We start from the raw sequence: 21,495 nt of genomic DNA, 5'->3' as shown, positions 1-21,495 counted from the left end.
ACACTCCTATTCTGGAGCCGGCCACTAGAGGGAGTTTAGTCTCTTTATTATTGTGCCTGAAAGACGAGCTAGAACTGGTGAGATACAGACTCCAGGACTGATCATTATGACCAAACCCACACTCATAACCCCATTCTTTCCTGCTGATGCTTTTATATGAGACTGCTATATAAACCCACTGCCCACTCCACTCAACCTCGTAGTAGCAGCGTCCGGACACACCCTCTCTACACAGCACCTGTTCCCACATATCAAATCTTTTTGGATGATCAGGATATGACTGGAGCTCATCTCTGTACTCCACCCTCCTGTTCCCCTCAGACATATGGAGGTTTCTGTATGCAGAGTTTGGATCCAGTGTGAAGTGACCGGAGTCTGATGGAGAACAGAAAACAGGACACACTTAGATGTGTATTTCTGCATTACAGTGTAGGGGTGTGTGTATGTGATTCTGTACATCTGTGTAAATCGCGGTGTGTAAGTGTACATTAAAAGAAAGAAAGTATCTGTGTTTATATTTCAGCGAGTTTTGCTTACAGTATATGATGTGTGCATATTATGAATTGTGTATTGCATTTGTGATATTTCTAGAGTCTCTATTCAAAACTTCAAAACTGTGCATCGCCGTGTGTGCGTGTGTGTTTCTGTACATTTTGGTATGAATGGCTGTATGCATGTGTACACGTGTGAGTGTGTGTCAGTCCCTGTATTAATGGTATTAAAAGTGTATGTCTGTATGTGTGCTTCTGTATATTTTTGTATGAATGGTTGTGTGCAAGTGTACTGTTAAAAGTGTGTGTGTGGTTATGTTTGTGAGTTCATGTGTGTGTGTCTGTCTGTTTGTCTGTCTTTCTGTATGTGCATGAGTGCAACTTACACTTTAAGAAATCCTCTCTGGTTACTGGCTCAGTAAAAACAGCCCGGACATCAGACACTGAGAGAAAAAAAAAAAAAAAAATCAAACTTTAACCAAAGTGAAGATGGAGATGCACTCATCTAAGCATCACTTCATCAGGATGGGAAGAGCAGGTTCAGAACACCTTCAGATGTGGGGGCTGCTGGTCTAGTGGTTCAGGAGCTTCCAAATTGAACAACTAAAAGTTGTCAGTTTGTTCCCAGGGGCTGCCACCATTGTGCCTCTGAGCAGGGCACCTAACCCCAAGTCACTACAGTAGTTCCTGTAATTAGTTCACTGTGATTCTCTCTGGACAAGAGTGTCAGGTAAATGATGACTCGCTTTAATGTAATGGGACCATTTGAATCAGTTCCTCAACAAACTGCAGAGCAAATGGGTCAATGAAGTTGGTATATCACACACTGAATGACCAAAACTGGGTACAAATAAAATGAGTAACCATTTGTAATATAAGTCACTTTTCCTAATTAATGAATCATCATACTGTTACTTACTGTAGCACCTATGTGACCTTTTCTCTTCTTCTAATGAATAACTAAATAGCCAACCTGCTACAGAGATCTTCATGACTTCCTGCATGAAGAAATTATCCAGCTGCCCCTTCAGTGTGAAGACAGATTTCTTCACAGCTTCAAAAGACCAGTTTTGGCTGACATAGGTGCTGGATGAGTCCTTAGAATGAGGTTGAGGGCTGCCTGACTGAAAATTCTACAAATCAGAGAGAGAGAGATACAGTAGAGATGACTAGAAACATAATTATATCTGATCTAGATATACAGTATGACCTCTTTCCAAAATTGCTATTTTAATGGATTGACATTGTCAAGGCCGGAGTGGGACACTTCATTTGACCGTAGGGAGTAATGGGATGTGTCTTCACTGGATAGTATCATATAGGAATACCCTTCCCTGATATTAATAATCACCCTGTTTGATCAGTTGCTAGTTTGACATACTGTAGATTGACATTGATTGTTCTTGCCCAAGAACTTTAGAAGACTAGTTTCTCTCACAGGGCTACTTGCTCATTGAAACTGAATGTTACGGTAAGAGTCTATGTGAGCAGGACCCAATACATATTTTAAAGATATTCTATTTTCCAGGGCTTTTGAGATCTGGGGTTATTATTACCTTAATTAATAATTATTATTAGCCTACACAGCCTTCCACTGAAGTGGAAAATATAGTCTTAGTTGGGACATGCAAACAGTTTTGTGAGTGCTACTTTGTTAATATTTGGGAATATTAAGGGGCCACGACCACACAGCCCAGGCCACTGAAGTGCCACGAGGGTGCAGCAAATTAACTTCGGAAACAATATGTTTAAGCTCACAATGCTCAGACCGGCCCAGAACACTAACGGCCCAGCGGGAATCCTCCCCATGCTCCTGATTAGCCACTCCGGGCCTGAACATTGTATACGCCATTACAGTCTCATGTCAAATAAGTTGTCCTACATAATATAGTTGGTCGGATTTAATAAGCAGCATATTTTGACAACTTGGGGTCCCTCCCTTGTGTTTCTATCAAGCAAGGTGTTCTGATCTAATGCATAATGTATCTGAGGTTATATTGCAGACCTTTGGCATTGAATTCAACATTGCAGAACTTTAGCACTGACTGCAAGGACATTTTACTGAAAAACACTTTAATTATGTTGTGTATACCAATTTATTTGGTATGTTCCAACAAGGATTGTATGATGTAGGATATTAACAATGTTGTCTGCTAATATTCTATCTACTACAGTTACCTTGAGGAAATGGATGTGATCCTCTGTGTGTGAAAGCTGCTCCAGTTCAGCATCTCTCCTCTTCAGGTCAGCAATCTCCTGCTCCAGTCTCTTCAGAAGTCCTTCAGCCCAACTCACCTCAGCCTTCTCCTGGGCTCTGATCAGCTCTTTCATCTCAGAGCGCTTTCTCTCAATGGAGCGGATCATCTCAGTGAAGATCCTCTCGCTGTCCTCCACTGCTGTCTGTGCAGAGCTCTGTTTTGGAGACACACAAAGAGGAGGGTCCATCTAAAGCAGTCCTCACTCAGCCTGCTATCCATAGTGTGGACTCCTCTTTGGCTGACTGCATGAAAGCTCTGACTGAGTACAAACCCATAGGCTTTAGAATCTCTTGCTGGCACGTATCTAAAGGGAGGAAGGTTTATAAACTGCACAGCTATGTACCTGTTCGCCAGCCAGTTGCTGTCCAGTCCTTTGCTCATTTTAATTTCTCCGCAAATTACTATTAGTTCATGATATTAACTGTGCCACCGGGAATGCCTAGGAACGCACTCACACAAGTTTGTTTATGCAGTTGAGAGTGCCTATTGTATTCTCAAGTCGTTTACTCACCTTGAGAGTCTCCACAGCCTTCCTCAGCTCCAGCAGCTCCTTCTCTCTCTCCTGGAGTCTCTGCTGGAGTTTCCTCTTGGTCTCCTCCATCTCCTTCTAAATGACACAGTGACAATACCATTACTACACATTACTACATAGTACTTGAACAGTATATTCAATAGTAATTTAATCCTCACAAGAAATTTAGATTAAAAAATGTGGTCATTAAGAAGCCTGTTTCTGCAGGACCTGTGAAAACCACTAAGCAAACAGTGTCTTTATTGGAACTCAGGAGAGATGCATTCACTCATGACCCCGACTGTGTTCTTTTGTACTTGGCACAAAGGAGCAGATGGGATCAGTAATACCTTTTCTGTGCTCTGCTTCTCAAAGAAGCATTCAATAAGTAAGTAATATAATTTGATGCAATACACATGACTAGCTTTACTAATTAACATCTGTAGAAATAATAATCTGTTTCATTGTATCTCTGATGCACATACCGCTCAAGGCGGAAAAATCGCTCCAAATAAAGCCAGTCAATTAGCTTAGATTGGCAAACGGATATGACAGGGAGATGTACAATCGTAAGCTAGGCTACTGCCACTGCCCACATTATATCATACTACACACATTTGATATACAGTCTGGGTATATAGTATACCCTTTCTCCTTTGCGCATGAGATGAGGTCTGGCGTTAGCCAGGCAATATACCCATGGTGCGTGAGCAGTCGTGCTGAACTCCCTACCGGTGCTTACCTGTTTCTCCGTTCTCTCGGTAGCAGCTGAGACCGTCTCGTGGCCTTTGTGTTCATCTAGACATAGCACACAGACGCAACTCTGATCCGTGCGACAAAATACCTCCAGGAGCTTCTGGTGTTGAGCGCAGATCTTGTTCTGTAGCTGACCTGTGACATCGACCACGTTGTGTCTTTTCCCTGAGAGTTCATCATGGAGCTGGAGATGAGTCTCACAGTACGACAACAAACACACCAGACAGGACTTGACGGCTTTTCGTTTTCTCCCGGTGGTGCAGCTGTCACACTCCACATCTCCAGGTCCAGCAAAACACTGAGAAGAAGCGGTATCTAGAATTCTGGTCTTCCTGAACTGTTCCACAAGCTCAGCAACAAAGTTATTTTTCTTTAAAACAGGTCTTGGAGTGAAAGTCTCTCTGCATTGTGGGCAGCTGTAAACTCCTCTCTGATCTTCTTGATCCCAGCAGCCCTTAATGCAGCCCGTGCAGTAATTGTGTCCACAGTTAAGAGAGACTGGAGCCTTCAGTAGATCCAAACAAATCGGACAGGTAAAAATGTCCTCCTGGTTAATTGAAATCGCCTCTGCCATTCTTCCTGGGCACGACAAATACTCCAGGCACCCCTACCATTTGCGTTCAGTTTCGTTTCCTCTGAACTCTAACCAGCCTAGTCCACAGTTCAGGAAATACTTTCGGATTTAGGGGTGTGTCAGTGCAACGCAAATCACATATTTTTTTCATTGACAAAGATTGGCAGGCAATTCTGCATGACCAATTAATCTGGGCTACTGCGATTGTGGATTCATTACTCCAGCCTAGTGAAACAAATTGGTTAATTGTTGATGAGGAAAAACACAATCTTGATCTTGATCATCATCTTTAAAATGTTCTTGTGCATTGTATATGGAAATGTAGGCATATATTTCTTAAAGTATAGCCTAGGCCTATAGTATACTGTATGAGTACCACACCTTTCAAGTGAAACCAATGAGTGTAGCTCCAGTTTGTCCGCCCATTCTGCAGCAGTCGAGACAGAGTCATGGCCTTTGGTCGTCCATCATAATATATAACAGATAGGCCTACAACTCTGATCAAAATGTTGAATGCTGATGAATGTGTCACACACTTTTAGAATGAGAAGCCCTCAAAGGCGATGATGTCTTTTCATATAATGAAATTATAGCCATTATCAGAGCTTTGCAGAGGAGAACTTACACAAGAGATGTCTGATCTGATTTGATTTTTTGATTCTGGAAAATATGCTTCTATCCACATAGTTTCACTGATCTGTGTGAAAAGCTAAAAGAGGCAATAAGAGGCAAGTTGAACAAAATTGTTCACCACGATGCTTAATGACTTGAAGTTTCAAAGGACTGTAGGCCTTTGGAATGATTAGGTATACAGTACAGATAGCCTATACTATTTAACTACACGGAATGACTACAATAACTACACTACCTGTGCAATATGTTCCATAGAATTTTTAATGACAGTGAAGCAGGATCTCGTTTAACATCTCATTCAGAGGATGGAATGACACTGCAAGTAGGCTATTTAAGAGGCAGTTAACACAGCTCTGTGGAGTTTTGGCCTAAAACAGGCAAGCTAGCTACCTAAGAAGACATACAAATTCCTGCGAACACCAGTGGTACTGAAGTGACTGACATATGGTCAGGAAACTATGTCAAGCAAACAGGAATTATACACAAAATGAGGAAATAATTAATAAATCATGTCACACAGTAACAATACAATGACATCATACACAGGTAACACAGTAGGCCTAATGACATCATGCACAGGTAATAGTGTAATGACATCATACACAGGTAGCAGAATAAAAATCATACACAAGTAACAATCCAATGACATCATACACAGGTAGCAGATTAGTGACATCATGCACAAGTAACAGAGTAATGACATCATGCACGGGTAACAGGGTAATTACATCATACACAGGTATGACATTTTGTGTGCTTTGGGTGGGACGTTTAATGAGCAGTAGCCCCACTGGCGTCTGGTTTCTTCTCAGGTGCCTTCAGACAGGTGAGGCAGGGGTACCTGTCCAGCGTGAGGTTGTAGAGGTGCAGCAGCTCCTTCCAGTGGCTCTTCTTGCCGTAGACGAGCACGAGTCCGCAGACGGCCGAGTAGAGCGAGGAGAGGAGGACGGTGATGACCAGCACGTTCTGGTGCTCCTGCGAGATCAGGTAGTGGGTGTAGAGCTCGGCCGCCAGGAAGAGCAGGTAGATGACGGCCAGCGCCAGGCTCATGCGGATCACGCGCACCTCCGCGCCCAGCTTGGGCCCGTGGAAGCCGTTGGTGCTGGACTTCATGTGGCGCAGGTGGAGCAGCAAGTGCACGGAGATGGAGACGCTGCTCTTCAGCATGACGACCCCGGGCAGCGCGTCGCAGAAGATCAGGTACAGCACCAGGTACGTGTAGCCGCACACGTCCATCGACAGCACCGAGCCGCAGTCCGTCACCCACGTAGCGTTCTGGCTGCTGGTGGCCAAACTGGTCAGCAGGGGGCAGCAGAAGGCCAGTCCACAGACGGGGATGAGCAGCACGGTGGGCCGCACGTGACGCAGCACCATCTCCTGGGCGCGGGTGTAGCAGTGCACCGGCTCCATCACCAGCTTGGTGGCGAAGTAGAACAGGAGGAAGGCGGTGTTCCACAGCACGGAGAAGCGCAGGCTGAGAAACAGCACCACCAGCGCTGGGTACGTCAGGCCCAGAATGCACTGCGGGTCCATCAGGTCCAGGCTCATCCAGAGCAGAGCGAGGGTCTGCTGCAGGACGCTCTGGAGCGCCAGCGCGCTCGTGATGACCTCACACGGCGTCCAGCGGTGGGCGCTGCGTGCGTGCTGGACGCTCTGCAGCAGGATGAACATGTGGAAGAACACGCTGAAGACCGCCACACAACCCGTCAGGCACCACACGCCCAGCCGGTGGGCCGACGACAGCATGCTACAGGTGTGTGATGTGTGTGTGTGTGTGTGTGTGTGTTTGAATATGTGTATGCTGTATGTGTGTGTGTGTGTGTGTGTGTGTGTGTCTATGTACTGTATGTATACTGTGCGTGTGTGTGTTTGTTCTCCACGTAGTGTGTAGTATGTTCCTCCTGCACACAAAAGGCAGTGTGAGAAGTCAGAGCCAATCAAACAGATCCAAAACTCTAATGGCAGCCCAACAAATCTTCTTTTTCATCTGAGAAATCTGCCTTTGTAGGCCCCACCCAGAAAAAAAACAATGAAACATTTATTTTTCAGATTTTTCCAGAAACTGTAATAACATAAATCTACAGTATTTTTGTTCATCAAATGACCTATCCATTTTTATGATATGAGCCTCTACCAAACGGTTTTCTGACTGAGAATGGTAGCACTATATCAATAATACATTTAGGCACGTGCTTCACATGTAGTAATAAAATTGACTTGGATTTGATTGGGACTGATGTGATTTTGGAGATCAAAGGTCAAAATTCAAGGTCACTTTATGTAAACATATCCAAATGCTCATGAATGAGATATCTTAAGAATTGCATTTTAGTTATTGAAATTAGAATGTCTGGGACATTAGACAGAGAACTATTCAAGGTAATTTTACAATGTTTGAGTTTACAGTTCATTCATGCTCTAGTGACCCTTTACAGCCATCTCAACCGTTTGGTTAAACATATTTTAAAAAAAATATTAGACCATCAATATACTGTATGTATTTTTCTATGTAAATGAATATGTGTATTCTATGACCTCTTTTTAACAATGCTGTGCAGTAGAATGTTGCCGTACTTTGAAAACACAGTATGTGGCTACAAAATGTGAACATGTCTTTCAACAATGCATACTGAAATGATGTGTCCTAAAAAACTAAAAAGGCTACCTGGCATTTTTTTGTGCTTAATATGTAGTAACTGAGTTGTAGAAATGGCTGCATGAGGTTAGATTAAAGTCAGTTTTAATTTTTTTTTTTTTTTTTTTTTTTTTTAAACAAAATGCGCTATACCAAACGGTTTTATCATCGGTTTTATCATCACTCTTATACAGTATCTACTGAAATGCTATTTTAGGTAGCAAAATCTTGCCCAAACAATTACAAATTCAACCCAGTTCCTGTTAAGCGAAAGCAGGTGATCTAAACTTCACCACAAACACTTTCTATCAAACATTTTTTTGTTGTTTGTTGTGAGCATATGTTTGTGTGTTTGTGTGTGTGTGTGTGTGTGTGTGTGTGTGTGTGTGTGTGTGTGTGTGTGTACGTGTGTGTCCTCACCCTCACCCTTGAGGAAGTCCAGGAGCTCCTTGGTCTGAGTGAGCCACAGTCTCTGCAGCAGAGCACTCAGATGGCTCTGAATCTGCCAGTGAGTCTGATTTATACACTGGGGAGTGTATGTGTTTGTGTGTGTGTGTGGAGTCCAGCCACCACAGATCCAGTTCACATTCAAATTGGCTTCCTGAGGGTTTTTGACTGTGCCTTTCACACACACACACACACACACACACACACACACACACACACATTGGTGTAATGGGGTGTTTGTGTAGTCGTGCAGGATGCTAAGTGGCACAGAACGCAGTCTGATAAGAGTTAGGGCGGATGGTCAGATGGATATAACCATGCAACCAACTACACCCCGACAGGATGACGGAGATGCAGGCGGCCAACCATCGGGTCCGGGGGTCCAACCAGCTCGTTCACCTGGGCTTAATCCACCGTCCCCATTAGTGATGCCCTGGTTCTTCAGTGCACCATGGGTTCCCAAATTTGGTAGAGACTGGAGAGCGACGACGGTTCGGGGAATGGCGCCACCAAGTAGAGGCCATGCTATGAGCCCAGCCATTGTCGGATGCCCAACAGGCCGACTTTGTCTTCAGTGCTCTGGAGCAGGGCTGTACGCTTAGCTTTTTCATTAGGAGCACAGGTGCTCCTAAATGAAAACATTTAGGAGCACTGAGAAAAATTTAGGAGCACTAAGAAATTTCCTTGAAAACTAAGCAGGATACAGATCATTCACAGCAGTGGCAATCTCTGCTCAAACCCTCCACACACACAGAAAATGGCTTGTCTTGTTTCTATTTCATATTTTGAATTCAGAATTTGTATACATTTTGTTAACAATTTATAGCATTTGCAATATCTTAAATACTTCATATTGATTACACTGTCTTTTTTTTTTTTTTTTTTAGTATATTTTATGGGCTTTTGTGCCTTTAATGTTGACAGGACAGTAGAGAGAGACAGGAAGCGAATGGGTGAGAGAGTCGGGGTGGGATCCGGAAAGGACCTCGGGGCGGGAATCAAACCCGGGTCGCCGGCGTGCGGTGCAGGTGCCCCAGCCAGCCGCGCCACGGCTGGGGCCGATTACACTGTCTTTAATGATATTACAGTGGTGGTGTGTAGGTCTAATTGAATGTCTGTCACTTTAAGTACTAGGCCTACTGAACATAATTAGGTTTCATTCGGTTTTAGGAAAATACTAGTCACGCATAGTTCAAGGATACATGTTTTCATTAAAGAACATGAATGTTAAAAACATATAAAAAACTAATAAAGGTAAAGACAAATATTTCTGGTGTAATAGAAAAGATGAGTGTCCAGCAATGTTAACTTCTATGATTTAGGTAGTCTACCGTGGCATGGCATTGTGAGTTGTCCCGTTCACTTTTTCCTTGGTCATGTTGGCTGGGTGCTTAACCTACTCTTACTTAACTTACCATGACTTGTCTTGGAGTTTGGTAGACTGAGTACAGTTGGGACAGTTTTTGCTTTCCCCATTACCACTTGAAAGTTTGACTGTAAAAAGCCATTGAAAATAACTGTGTTCTTACATTGTATATCTTTGATCTGTGCACTAAAATAAAACCCAAAGTATATATACGTAAGTTGTTTAGATTTTTCACAATTAACTCATAAACACAAGGTAGCATTTTGTCTCAACCGTACCCTAATATAATTATATTGAGTACAGTTGAGACAGTAGCATGGTACAGTTGAGACGCCCATTCATGATGCTGGAAGGCTGACTAGCCATTCGCTGCAAATGTAGCAAACTTTTCAAAATGTGTAATCTGAGTGTTTCTTTTTATTTCAATCCATTTTTTTTAAATCTAAATTGGCATCAGATAGACATAAAGCAGGGACAAATGTTTAAAGATGAAAATATCTTTTTTTTCTTGGTTTTATCATGGCTAATTTTCAAATTCTGATGTAATCCTTAAAATCTTCATGTTATAAGATATATTCATTAATAATACATAGTTTAAATATCAAAAACATTCATTTTATTGACATTTGTGTTCTATATTGCCTAAATGCCATCATAATATGCACAAATAAACACCATGCAATCCAATGGGATTTTATCCGGGTACAGTTGAGACAAAGTGTCTCAACTGTACCCTTCTGACCATCTTGCACATTTTTCTAAATAATGCAACAACCTTGCATGAAAGGATGTCATGAAATATGTCAGTTTGTAGAGCACAGAATGACCTTTGCAATGATGTAAGAAAAGTATAACAGTCACATTGGAGTAATAAGATATTCACTGTGGAAGGAACATGGTTAAGTGAAATTCTCACTATGGTAAAACTACTTTTGCCAATATCTTTGGACAGGAGATATGCACAGTGTCCAAATTTCCCATGATTAAAGAGAACACTAACACACATATGTGTAGCAAAAATCATAGATCAGGCTTGGTTTGCAGGCAAGATATTTAAGGTGTCTCAACTGTACACATGACCCAACTGTACTCAGTCTACCCTACAGTAGGCTATCTGTTATATCCAATGAGTGACAACCAGTGCTAAAAAAAAAAACGTTACGGTATTCTCCTGATAACGTTAGTGGAATGGATTTAATGTGAACGTAGCCTACAAAGACGCAGAGTGGCTATATGATACAGCGCACATTTGCGATGAAAATGTTCCGCCTTTTTGAAGCAGGTGTAGCACCGAATCATGGTTAAATCCATCATTTAGACGACAGAATCAGTAGGATACCATTTTTGTTTCAAGTCTACCAGGCATGTCAAATGCAGGCTCGGGTGAAGCTGGGAGGAATTTAACATAGCCTACGGTTTCCACACCGTGTTTATCAACCGTGATAATAATAATATTTTAAATGAACACGGTAATATAGTCAACATTTGTATCATAGTTCACCGTTTCACCGGTAATCGCTACATATAGTCACCAACTGATAACGAACAGATTGAAGAAAAAGAAGAATGGATTTGGAGTGACATTTCTTGCGTGTGTGTGTGAGAGCGCGAGGTTGATGCTGAAAGCGTGAGTGTCCAGCCAGATGCAAGAGTTGTCAACTCCAGAGCTGTCAACTCTGAAAGATGCGCGAAAATTGTACTATACTTTGATCCACTTGGTGTTGATTCATTTTAGGAGCAAAATACGAATGAAAGGGTTGAAATCAGTATTCGCACGTGTGCGACAATTAATTTTTTTCAATTCGCACTAATGTATTTTTTTTTTTTTTTTTAACCATTTCTTTATTAGAGTTTTGTTCTTTTATACACACAACAACCCCAATCCCAAGGCACAAACTGAAATGATAAAGAAAGTCTTAAAAGCATCTTCTGTAGTAAAAAAACCAAACAAACAAACCCAAATGTATGTTCCAACATACTATGTCATACTGGTCGGTGTCTAAACCTCCATACAATATACACAAACAAACAATCAGTGAAGTACTTTTAGGGTTGTGGGTAAAACTAATTTTTCAAACTCATTTCAAATTCCAACAGTTTCCCAGCCCTCTACTTCAATATTGTTATTTTCAAGAAAATCACAAAATATGTCCCAGATCCTCCAAAACCTGTGTAGCTTGCCTTTTGTAGTATAACTTATTCTCTCCAAAGCAAAATAAAAGCACATTCCTTTCAACCATTGCGCCAAAACACAGGACCTGTCTGTCTTCCATTCCTTGGCCAGACAGCGTTTAGCCTCCAAAAAACAAATATTCAGCAAACGTTGGACATTATTAGAGGGGGTAAAGTCTTCCGGATAGATGTGCAATAGGCATAGTTTTGGTTTAAGGGGCACCTCTCCCTCAATGATCAGACTAGCAACCTCTATCACTTTCTTCCAAAATGATAAAGATTGTGGGCACTCCCACATACAATGGAATAAAGACCCTTTGTCGTGTTTACATTTAAAACAAGTGTCCGGAATGTTGGGGTTAAATCGATGAAGCTTGGCTGGAGTGATGTACAGTATAGTCTATTTAACCACTTGTATTGTAGTAATTTAGAATTAGTATTTATGGTTTGTGACTGAGCTAAAGCATACGCTTCAGACCACTCTATCTCTGTGATATCCTCCTGTAAGTCAGTCTTCCAAGCTTGAAGGATATTATGTGATGATTCTGAGGATTTACTTACAAGGAGGTTGTACAATAAAGAGACCTGTCCTCTGGAGTGTAAAGCCCAACGCCCACCAGACACGTACGCGGCGCGGCGCGCCACGAAATAAATTAGAACTCCATTGTTTTCAATGGAGCAAAGCCCACTGGAAACGTCTGCCGCGCAGCAGCCGCACAGAGATAGAAAACTATTCTAAAATCCTGCGCGGCAAGCCCAGACCGCCGAACACCGCTGAACGCCGTTTCTGGTGGGCGTTGGGCTTAAGAAATCGAGAATGATTTTTTCTAAAGTAGAAAGAGGGGGCAGTTGTAAGCTGTAACCTTGCCGACTTCGGACAAAGCTTCTTAATTGCAAATATTTAAAGAAATGTTTGGACGGGATTGTGTATTTAGATTGAAGTTCTTCAAATGACCTGAAAACAGACCTATCGTCATATAGGTCAGCTACCTTGGCTATACCTTGGGACGCCCAGAATTTAAATCCTGAGTCAGATCTTCCAGGATGAAAGGCATTATTACCATAAATAGGGGAAAACTGTGATAATGTTTGTGGAGGCTCAGCTAAATGTGCACACACTTTAAACCAGACTGAAATGGTATTTTTAAGATAAGGATTTTTTGTCTTGCTAATTAGTATGTTCTTACTGGCAGAGTACATATATAAGTTTGGGGAGATACTAATTTGATGTGATTCAATTGAAATCCAGGATGGAGGATTATTTTTTTCAAAATAAAACATCCCTGCCCTGATTTGAGCTGCCCAGTAATACCACTCAAGGTTTGGAAGCTGTAGTCCACCTCTATCATATAGTGATAACCTAAGCCTAGGGCGCCTATTGTTCCATATGAAGTTAGTAAAAAGCTTTCGTAGTAGGGGAAAAAAAGATGATGGTGGTGCAAGTGGGATTGATTGAAAGAAATATAAAAACTTGGGTAATATTGACATCTTAAGAACATTCACTCGTCCTATCATAGAGATGGGGAGTTTTGTCCATCTGTTCACTAGCTGAGTGACCTTATCCACAATGGGATTGTAGTTGTCGGGAACAATCTTATTAACACAAGGAAGGATCTTAATGCCCAGATAAGTGAAGCCTTTTGGGGAAATCAGAAAAGGACTGTGTATTAGAGGATTTTGTGCCTCATTTTCATTCAAGAACATAAGTGCTGATTTGGTATTGTTAATCTTATAACCTGAGAAAGAACCAAATAAATTAATTAGTTCTAGTAGAGAGGGTAACGTATATTTCAGATTTGAACAAAATAGAAGAATATCATCTGCATAAAGTGCTACGGTGTTCTATATCCCCAACCTTTATGCCTTCTAATTTGGGATCTTTACGGATAGCCATAGCCAGTGGTTCGATAGCCAGGGTAAATAACAATGGCGATAAAGGGCAGCCTTGTCTTGTACCCCGTAGTAGATGGAAAGGCTGGGAAGTCAGTCCATTGGTTAAAACCATGGCCTGTGGATCAGCATATATTAGTTTAATCCAACTAAGAAAGTTCCCTTTAATGCCATATCTTTGCAAAACTTCAAATAGATATTGCCATGACACCCTATTGAAAGCTTTCTCGGCATCTAGAGACAAAATGGCGGTGTCATGGCAGCCAGATTTTTCATAGAGTATGTTAAGCACTCTTCGTATATTATGAAAACCTTGTCTTCCTTGAACAAAATCGTTCTGGTCAGGGTGGACCATTTGTGGCAAGAGTGATTCAAGCCGCCTAGCCAACACTTTACAAAGGATTTTGAGATCATTGTTAAGAAGTGAGATTGGCCTATATGATGCACACAGGGAGGATGGTTTTCCTGGTTTTAACAAGAGTGAGATCTCTGCCATGTTAAGAGATGGAGGGAGGGAACCGTTATCCAAAGATTCATTATACATATCTAATAGGGGAGTTATTAGTTTATCCTGAAATATTTTATATATTTCAATGGGGATTCCATCAGATCCAGGACTTTTTCCTCCCTTCATGCTGGAAATGGCCAGAGATAGATCCTCAGCAGTTAGTTTCAAGTCCAGGGAATTTACAAAATCGTCATCCAGAGTTGCAAAACTTAACGAATCTAAAAAATCCTTTTGTGTTTTAATAGTTGTAGATGAACAGTCTGTGTAATATAATTCTTTGTAAAAGTTTCTGAAAGTTCTATTAATTTCCTGTGGGTCACTGGTTTCTGAACCCTCATCAGTTGTAATTGTGTTAATTGTTCTCTCAGTTTCCAACTGCTTAATACGCCAGGCTAAAAGCTTACTGGCTTTTTCACCTTGCTCATAGTAAGATTGTTTCAATTTCATTAGGCTTTTGGTTGCCTTGTTTATTGACAAAACATTATATTTAGCTCTATTTTCATTCAGTTCTTTAAATAACGCTTCAGTGGGTTTATTAAAATAATCTATTTGAATGTTTTTTATCTTTTGTTCTAATTGTTCCATCTCTTTCTTCCAACTTCTATGTTTAAAGCTAACTAATCATCTGACCTCTCAAGAAGGCTTTAAAGGCTTCCCAGCGCACAGCAGCAGATGTTTGATGAGTATTTATTTCAAAGTAAGAATCGATTTGTGCCCCAATACATTGCAAAAAGTCCGGATCTTTTAGCCAGAATGTTTGTAGACGCCATCTAGTGGGCCTTAGAAAAGCTTTGGGTGTATTCAAATTAAACGAAACAGAGGCATGGTCTGACATTACTATGCTATCATACCAGCTGTCTGAAATTAAAGGTATCAAATTGGCAGGGACTAAAAAAAAATCTATTCTAGAAAAGGTCTTACAAGTGCTCGAATAGCAAGAAAATGTTGACTTATCAGGGTGGGTTTTTCTCCATATGTCAATCAAATTAAATTCTTTAATAAAGTAAAATATCTCCTTTCTGGTCTGATTATGAGAGGCATCAATTCCTGTAGATCGGTCCATTTTAGGTTGGAGAACACAATTAAAATCGCCACCTATAATATAACTACCAGGTAATTCGGCCAAGGTTGACAATAAGTGTCTGAAAAATAAAGGGTTATCATCATTGGGGCCATACAGGTTGACTAGGTTTAATTTTTGTGATAGAATCTCGCATTGAATAATAAGATATCTACCAAGTTTATCTTCAAACACATTAATAAGTTGAAAAGGCACAGACTTATGAATCAGAGTTATTACCCCATGTGAGTGTGAACTAAATGAAGCAGAAAAGACACGGCCAGGCCATCGTCTCCTAACTCTAATTACATCATTAGGGGTCAAATGGGTCTCTTGGAGAAAAACTATCTTAGCCTGGAGATGTTTAATCCTGCTCATGACTTGTTTTAACTTGACAAGCTTATTCAAGCCTCTTACATTCCAGGAGGTAAATTTCAGTTCAGAAGACATGTTGAAATGTCATATATGTGAAAGCAGTGGGCCTTTTGCTAAAGTGACTAATGAGCCAAAGGAAGATGTAATAAGAAAAACAAAAACATACAAACAAACAATAAATTGTGCCTATCACCCTAAGGAACATGAACACGAACCTGTGTATTTCCCCAAATGAAATACACAAACCCCTCCCACAAAGATTCTCAATGACTCCATAGAGGAGCCAGGCTATGGAGGTTAGCTGGTCCACCCATACACAAAATACAGTGAGGAACAGCATACCTGTTGAGCTCCACAGAGCCCCACCAAAAGTACAAACAAACTTTAAAAGTCCTGAAATATGATTAGTCGGCTAGTTGTAGATGCTTACTTTGCAATACTTTCACCGTCCACATTTTGTTGTTACCTTAATTGTCCAATGTCAGCCCCCAAAAAAGAAAAGAGATTAGCCTACTCCAAGTTGGTTTCAGCCACTTCAGTGGAGTCAGCTTGCTCTGTGTCATCTTGCTCAATGCCCGTCAGCCCCCGGACGAACTTCTCTGCTTCTGATGCGCTGTCGAATGTGTGTCGTCTTCCCTTTATGGTGATTAGCAGTGTGGCAGGGTGAATAACGCCAAAGCGCAGTGTCGGGTACGAGAGGGCAGCCAGCTGTTTCTTCACAGGATCAAAGACCTGCCGCCGTTTGCGCAGGTTAGAAGAGATGTCAGGGAAAAACATAATCCTCTTTTCGTCGTACTTTATCTGACCCGCATGTCTTGCAGCTGTCATGACCCGTTCCTTATCAGCATAATTTAAAAACTTCATTTTAATCACTCTTGGACGCACAGGGGATCGGTCGTTACCAGACCGCCTCTGCACACTGCCTATTCTATGAGCCCGTTCAATGAGTAAGGGCTTTGGGAATTCACCAAGCACTTCGGGGATCATGTTTTCAAGAAAAGCACACGTCAGACCCTTCTGTCTCTTCAGGGAGGCCAACCAGTCTAAGATTCGAACGACGAGCCCGGTTTTCTAGGTCATCCACTTTGAGTCAGTTCTTCCAATGTAGTTTTCATCGTTCGAGACCCAGCCCGCATGGACGTGATTTTGTCTTCATTAGTGCTAATTCTCTCCTCGACTTCTGTCATGCGTCCTGAAATTTCTTTCAGCTCACCTCGTATTTCTTGAGTGGCGCCGAGCAGAGTATCGAATCTCGACACGAAATCTTCCTTCATCGTTTCGATAGCAGTGAGAATTTGACTGGAGTTAGCTAAGTTTTCACTAGCCTCGGATGCTGACGCTAGCCTTGCTAGGCTAGGGTCAAACTTTGCGGTCATCTTCTGAGGTTTAGGAGGCTTATTTGACGGCATATTAGTTACCAAATTGGTTTAAACACAAGAGTGGCTGCTTATTAGCGCCGAAAGCAATATTTTTAATTGTCCGACTATTAGTAGTTACATTTTAGGTTGGGAGAGCTCTGTCACGCGTCCACCTAGCCCAACGCCATAACCGGAAGTCCCACTAATGTATATTTACTCGCATTTGCATCAAGCTGCTCGCAGTGTACAGCCCTGCTCTGGAGGGAGAAGCGCGACGAGAAATTGCCTTGCTCGACCAAACCCAAAGAAACAGTGGCAACAAAATTCTACAAGCTTTAGAACTAGTCTATGGTGAGTCAACTAATAATGCTCGTGTCAGTACCTGAACCTGGACCCGCTTCCGGTAGGGACGGGGCAGCCAGAGCCCTCCCTCGCTGGGATGAGGAGGGGCGTCCCATATGCTTTGATTGCGGAGTGGCAGGCCATGTATGGGTTTTCGGAACCCCCCACCACCAAGGGCCGGGCGGTGGGGGCGGTGATGGCTCCCTCTCCTGTCCCTAGAAGACCTGCCCTGGTAGGTGAGTGTCCTGGGGTTGAAGTGGAGGTAAATGGTCAATTAATCACTTGTCTCCTTGACACAGGGTCCCAGGTCACTTTGTTCAGCTAAAGCTTGTTCCACCAGCGGCTGGGCCATACCCACATCAAAACAACAGACGAGGCAGAGTGGCTGAAACTGAAAGCGGCAAATGGCTTACAGATACCCTACAGCGGTAACGTTTCGGCCTACGGCCTTCTTCAGATCGCATATGAAGAAGGCTGTAGGCCGAAACGTTACCCCCCCCCCCCCATGTTTTTGTTGTAATCAAAGACACTTGTGGGCTGTTGCACTTTGTCATAGGCTTTTCTCCCCTTATTCCACCTGTTGACAGGAACCACAGAAAAAATCTTCCTAGAATTTGTTGCCATGGTCATCACGTTGTTATCTTTCCACCGCACCAGCAGCTTCTCTTGCTCAGTGAGGATCTCTGTCATTCCACGAGGCTCTTTCTGGAATTCTTTAACATCAGTGAATGGAACATGGTGCAGACGACACTGTCTGAGTGTACCAAGGGACCCATAACCACGCTGTGTCATCTCATCAAGAAGACTGAGAGATGTAAACAGGTTGTCATGTACAAAGTGGCACCCAGGAGGTACCTCAGCCTGTTCAGCAAGACCCAGAACAACACTCGGGCCCTGTCCAAGGCCTGTATCAGGAAGATGAGTGTGCCGTCCACAGTAGGGCTCCATATGGTACATGTACCCTGTAGGTGATGCAAGACTCCACAGCTTATAGCCAAATCGGATTGGCTTGCCCCTGATGAACTGCTTGCAACTGTGCCTGCCATAATAAGGGATCATGCTTTCATCAACTGACAGCCATTTGGAGTATGGCAGAACTTTGAATGATTCATTTAATGCAGTGAATATGGGCCGCACTTTGTAGAAAGGGTCGTCTGTGGCCTTTGAGTTATCCACCACATGAATTGAAGCCATTATTGTATCAAACATATTCCTTCTCATTGCATTGGAGATGGCTTCATTGTAGACATCAGGATCTAATGACCAAAACATGTGCTGCCGTGGCACACAACCCAGTGTAAGCAGGACCCCATAGAAAGTCAGCAATTCATCCATGGTCAGGTCAAGCATTTTGCCTTTGGTCTGAATGGAGTATGCATTTGACATTTCAATTGTGAGTTCCCTGAGGGTGGGAGGATACATCAGCAAAAACACATCAAGCGGATCAGGATTGGTTTGTTTGATGCAGTCTGTTACTGTTGGTCTGTAGGTCACAAATTCTGGAATGTGTGGTTGGAATGTGCTGGTTGTCAGGAATGTCAAAGTCATCCCCTTGAAATGTCACTTCTGCTATGCCATTCAGCAGCTAGCCTTGCTGGCAAATGGTGTGTTTCTCCCAAAAAATCCCTGTCTGAACCGTCACTATCACAGTCACTTTCCACTACATCTCTATCAAGTGTGGGGGTAACAGTAATGCTACAAACAGCATGTGGGGGTTCTTGTAAGTCCAGTAGGTCCAACACATCTGATCATTTTAAACTGTATAAAAAAAGTCGATATTAACTTATGTTAAACGCCAAAACATGTGTATTGCATTCAATACAATGTATTATGCTAGCGGTCACAATTGTGACCGATAGCATATATACTCCTCTCCTAGGCAAAATATATAAACAAGAGTGTAATTCTCAACATGTATCACTAGTAGACCCCTTCAAGAGTATATATACCAAATATGATATTGTTTTCTGTAAATTAAGATATCACCTTCTTTTATAGAGCTCTGAGGAACACATTCTCCTTCACAGGTGCAAACAGGAAGTAAAGTGATCTGGTCAGTTGACCTTTCACACTTGTCGCATGATCTTCACACAGTTTAATCAAGACAGTCTGTTTTTTCAATTTTAAGTCTAATTTTTCAACTAAACCCAACAGAAACAATACTGGATCCTCCAGAAGACAAAAAAAAAATCGGTCACTATTGTGACCGTTGGGATTAAATGGGTTAATGCAGATATTCTCTCCAGATTGCCAGGGGAACAACCAGCAACGCCCATGGTACAAGCAGTGACCATGGAACACAGAGAGCCTGAGGAGACAAAGACCAGTGGTTGGCGAGTAAGGCAATGCTCGGACCCAGACCTACAGAAATTGATGACATGGCTGGAACAAAATTTGCGACCATCTTCTCAAGACCTGCAAGAGGCCAGCCGACAGCTCCAGAGGTTGGTGCGGGAATGGGGTCGACTGGAGTACGCAATGGAATCCTGGGGAGCCGTCACCTGGAGCAGGGGACTGGGGCGAACTATTTCCAGACCGTAGTGCCCCAAGGGGAGACGCGAAGTCTATGGGAAGAGTTCCATCAGCAGGCTGGCCACCTCAACCCGGAAAAGGTGGCGACCATCCTGAGGAAGCGGTTCTTCTGGCCGGGTATGGCCTGTGACGGAGTGACCTGGGGAGCAGAATGTCCACAATGCATCCTAAATAAAGCTGGACCAGAGGGAAGAGCACCACTGGTATCAATTAACACCAGTTATCCCTTGTCGGTATTGATTATCTGTCTCTGAATCGACAAGGTGACGTCTATCCATACATTTTGGTTATGACCGATGTCTTTTCAAAGTATGCAATTGCAGTTCCCACCAGAGACCAGTCGGCCGCCACTACCGCCAAAGCTGTGTGGACCCACCTTTTCCAGGTGTTCAGATGTCCAGAGAGGATCCATTCAGACCGAGGGGCTACGTTCGAGTCGGCGTTATTCCAGCAGTTGTGCCAATTGTATGGGGGACGTCGCAGCCGCACAACACAAATATGCATCACTGTTGTGCAAATCTGACACAGATGTGGCCTTCGCGAGGAAGAGATGTAATTGCGAGAGAAAAGTCAGAATTGCACAAATAAAGTCCTAAATGTGAGAGAGTCAGAATTGCAAGGGGGGGAAAACTGAATTACAAGAAAAAAGTCCCAATGGCAAGGGGGAAAAAAGCCAGAATTCCAAGGGAAAAAAGTCAGAACTGTGAGAAATCAACTCATAATTTAGCATATTTTTTTGTAGTGGTGGAAATGGGCTTCCATAGTAAAAGGACACACACACATCATCATCATCAGCAGCGCATGCCCCAGCCTCTTGATATCTTTACCACAGACCCCCCCACCCCCGGCCCCCACAGCAGAATGGGAAACCAGCCACTGCTTTCCCCATTCAAACACAGTCTAACCACAGAGGAGGAGGCCATTAAACAAAGCAGCCCAACCAGCACTGAAACCCCAACACATCATTATGCTATCACATGAGAACACACACACACACACACACACACACACACACACAGAAACCCTGTGCCTCTTCGACACTTGCTGGTCTTGCATTATGTCATCATATACACACACACACACTATTGGTTTCCCCAATTCCAGTCACCAGCAGTTGGGGTCAATCTCAGCACAAGGATAACGTTCTAGATTCTGATCTGATCAGAGACATTTCTCTTTGACAAATGTAGACTTTCATGCACTTTCATGTGAGTGTTTTTTATGCTTTTTTCATTGTGAAATATTGTTTTCACATGTTTTATGAAAAGCATGTGCAGCTTTTTCAGGAAAAACTATAAAGTATCAATCATGTGTGCTTTTTATTTATATGATCAGACACAATATAACCCTGCATAGCTCCTCTTTGAGAATATTCATGTATGAAGCCATGGCAGTGGTAAACAGTTAACCCCTTACCTCCGAATTTTTAAATGATCCATTGGCACCAGAGCCGTTAACTCCTAATCACATATTGACAATGAAGTCAGACATTATTGCGGCTCCACCTGGAGAGTTCTCTAGGCAAGATCTCTATTTGAGAAAGAGATGGAAGAGAGTCCAATTTTTAGCTAATGAGTTCTGGGCAAG

General features: G+C 42.5%; 1 protein-coding gene across 1 annotated transcript in view; it reads right to left on the bottom strand.

The window, feature by feature from the left end:
- LOC134089155 (tripartite motif-containing protein 16-like) overlaps window positions 1–4,639 on the bottom strand; it is a 4,919-nt gene extending 280 nt beyond the window's left edge. The window contains exons 1-6 of the mRNA XM_062543491.1: window positions 4,003–4,639; window positions 3,261–3,356; window positions 2,670–2,903; window positions 1,465–1,624; window positions 878–934; window positions 1–375 (exon numbers count right to left, since the gene is read on the bottom strand). The exon at window positions 1–375 is cut by the window's left edge and continues 280 nt beyond it. Of these exons, the coding sequence (XP_062399475.1) occupies window positions 1–375; window positions 878–934; window positions 1,465–1,624; window positions 2,670–2,903; window positions 3,261–3,356; window positions 4,003–4,590 (1,510 nt within the window). The 5' untranslated portion in view covers window positions 4,591–4,639. The remainder of the gene's footprint in view (window positions 376–877; window positions 935–1,464; window positions 1,625–2,669; window positions 2,904–3,260; window positions 3,357–4,002) is intronic.
- Between the last annotated feature and the right edge of the window lie 16,856 nt (window positions 4,640–21,495).

The sequence above is a fragment of the Sardina pilchardus genome, chromosome 8 (assembly GCF_963854185.1).
Source record: "Sardina pilchardus chromosome 8, fSarPil1.1, whole genome shotgun sequence".
Lineage (NCBI taxonomy): Eukaryota > Metazoa > Chordata > Actinopteri > Clupeiformes > Clupeidae > Sardina > Sardina pilchardus.
The sequence above is the reverse complement of the archived record's forward strand: the minus strand, read 5'-3'. Positions and strand labels throughout refer to the sequence as shown.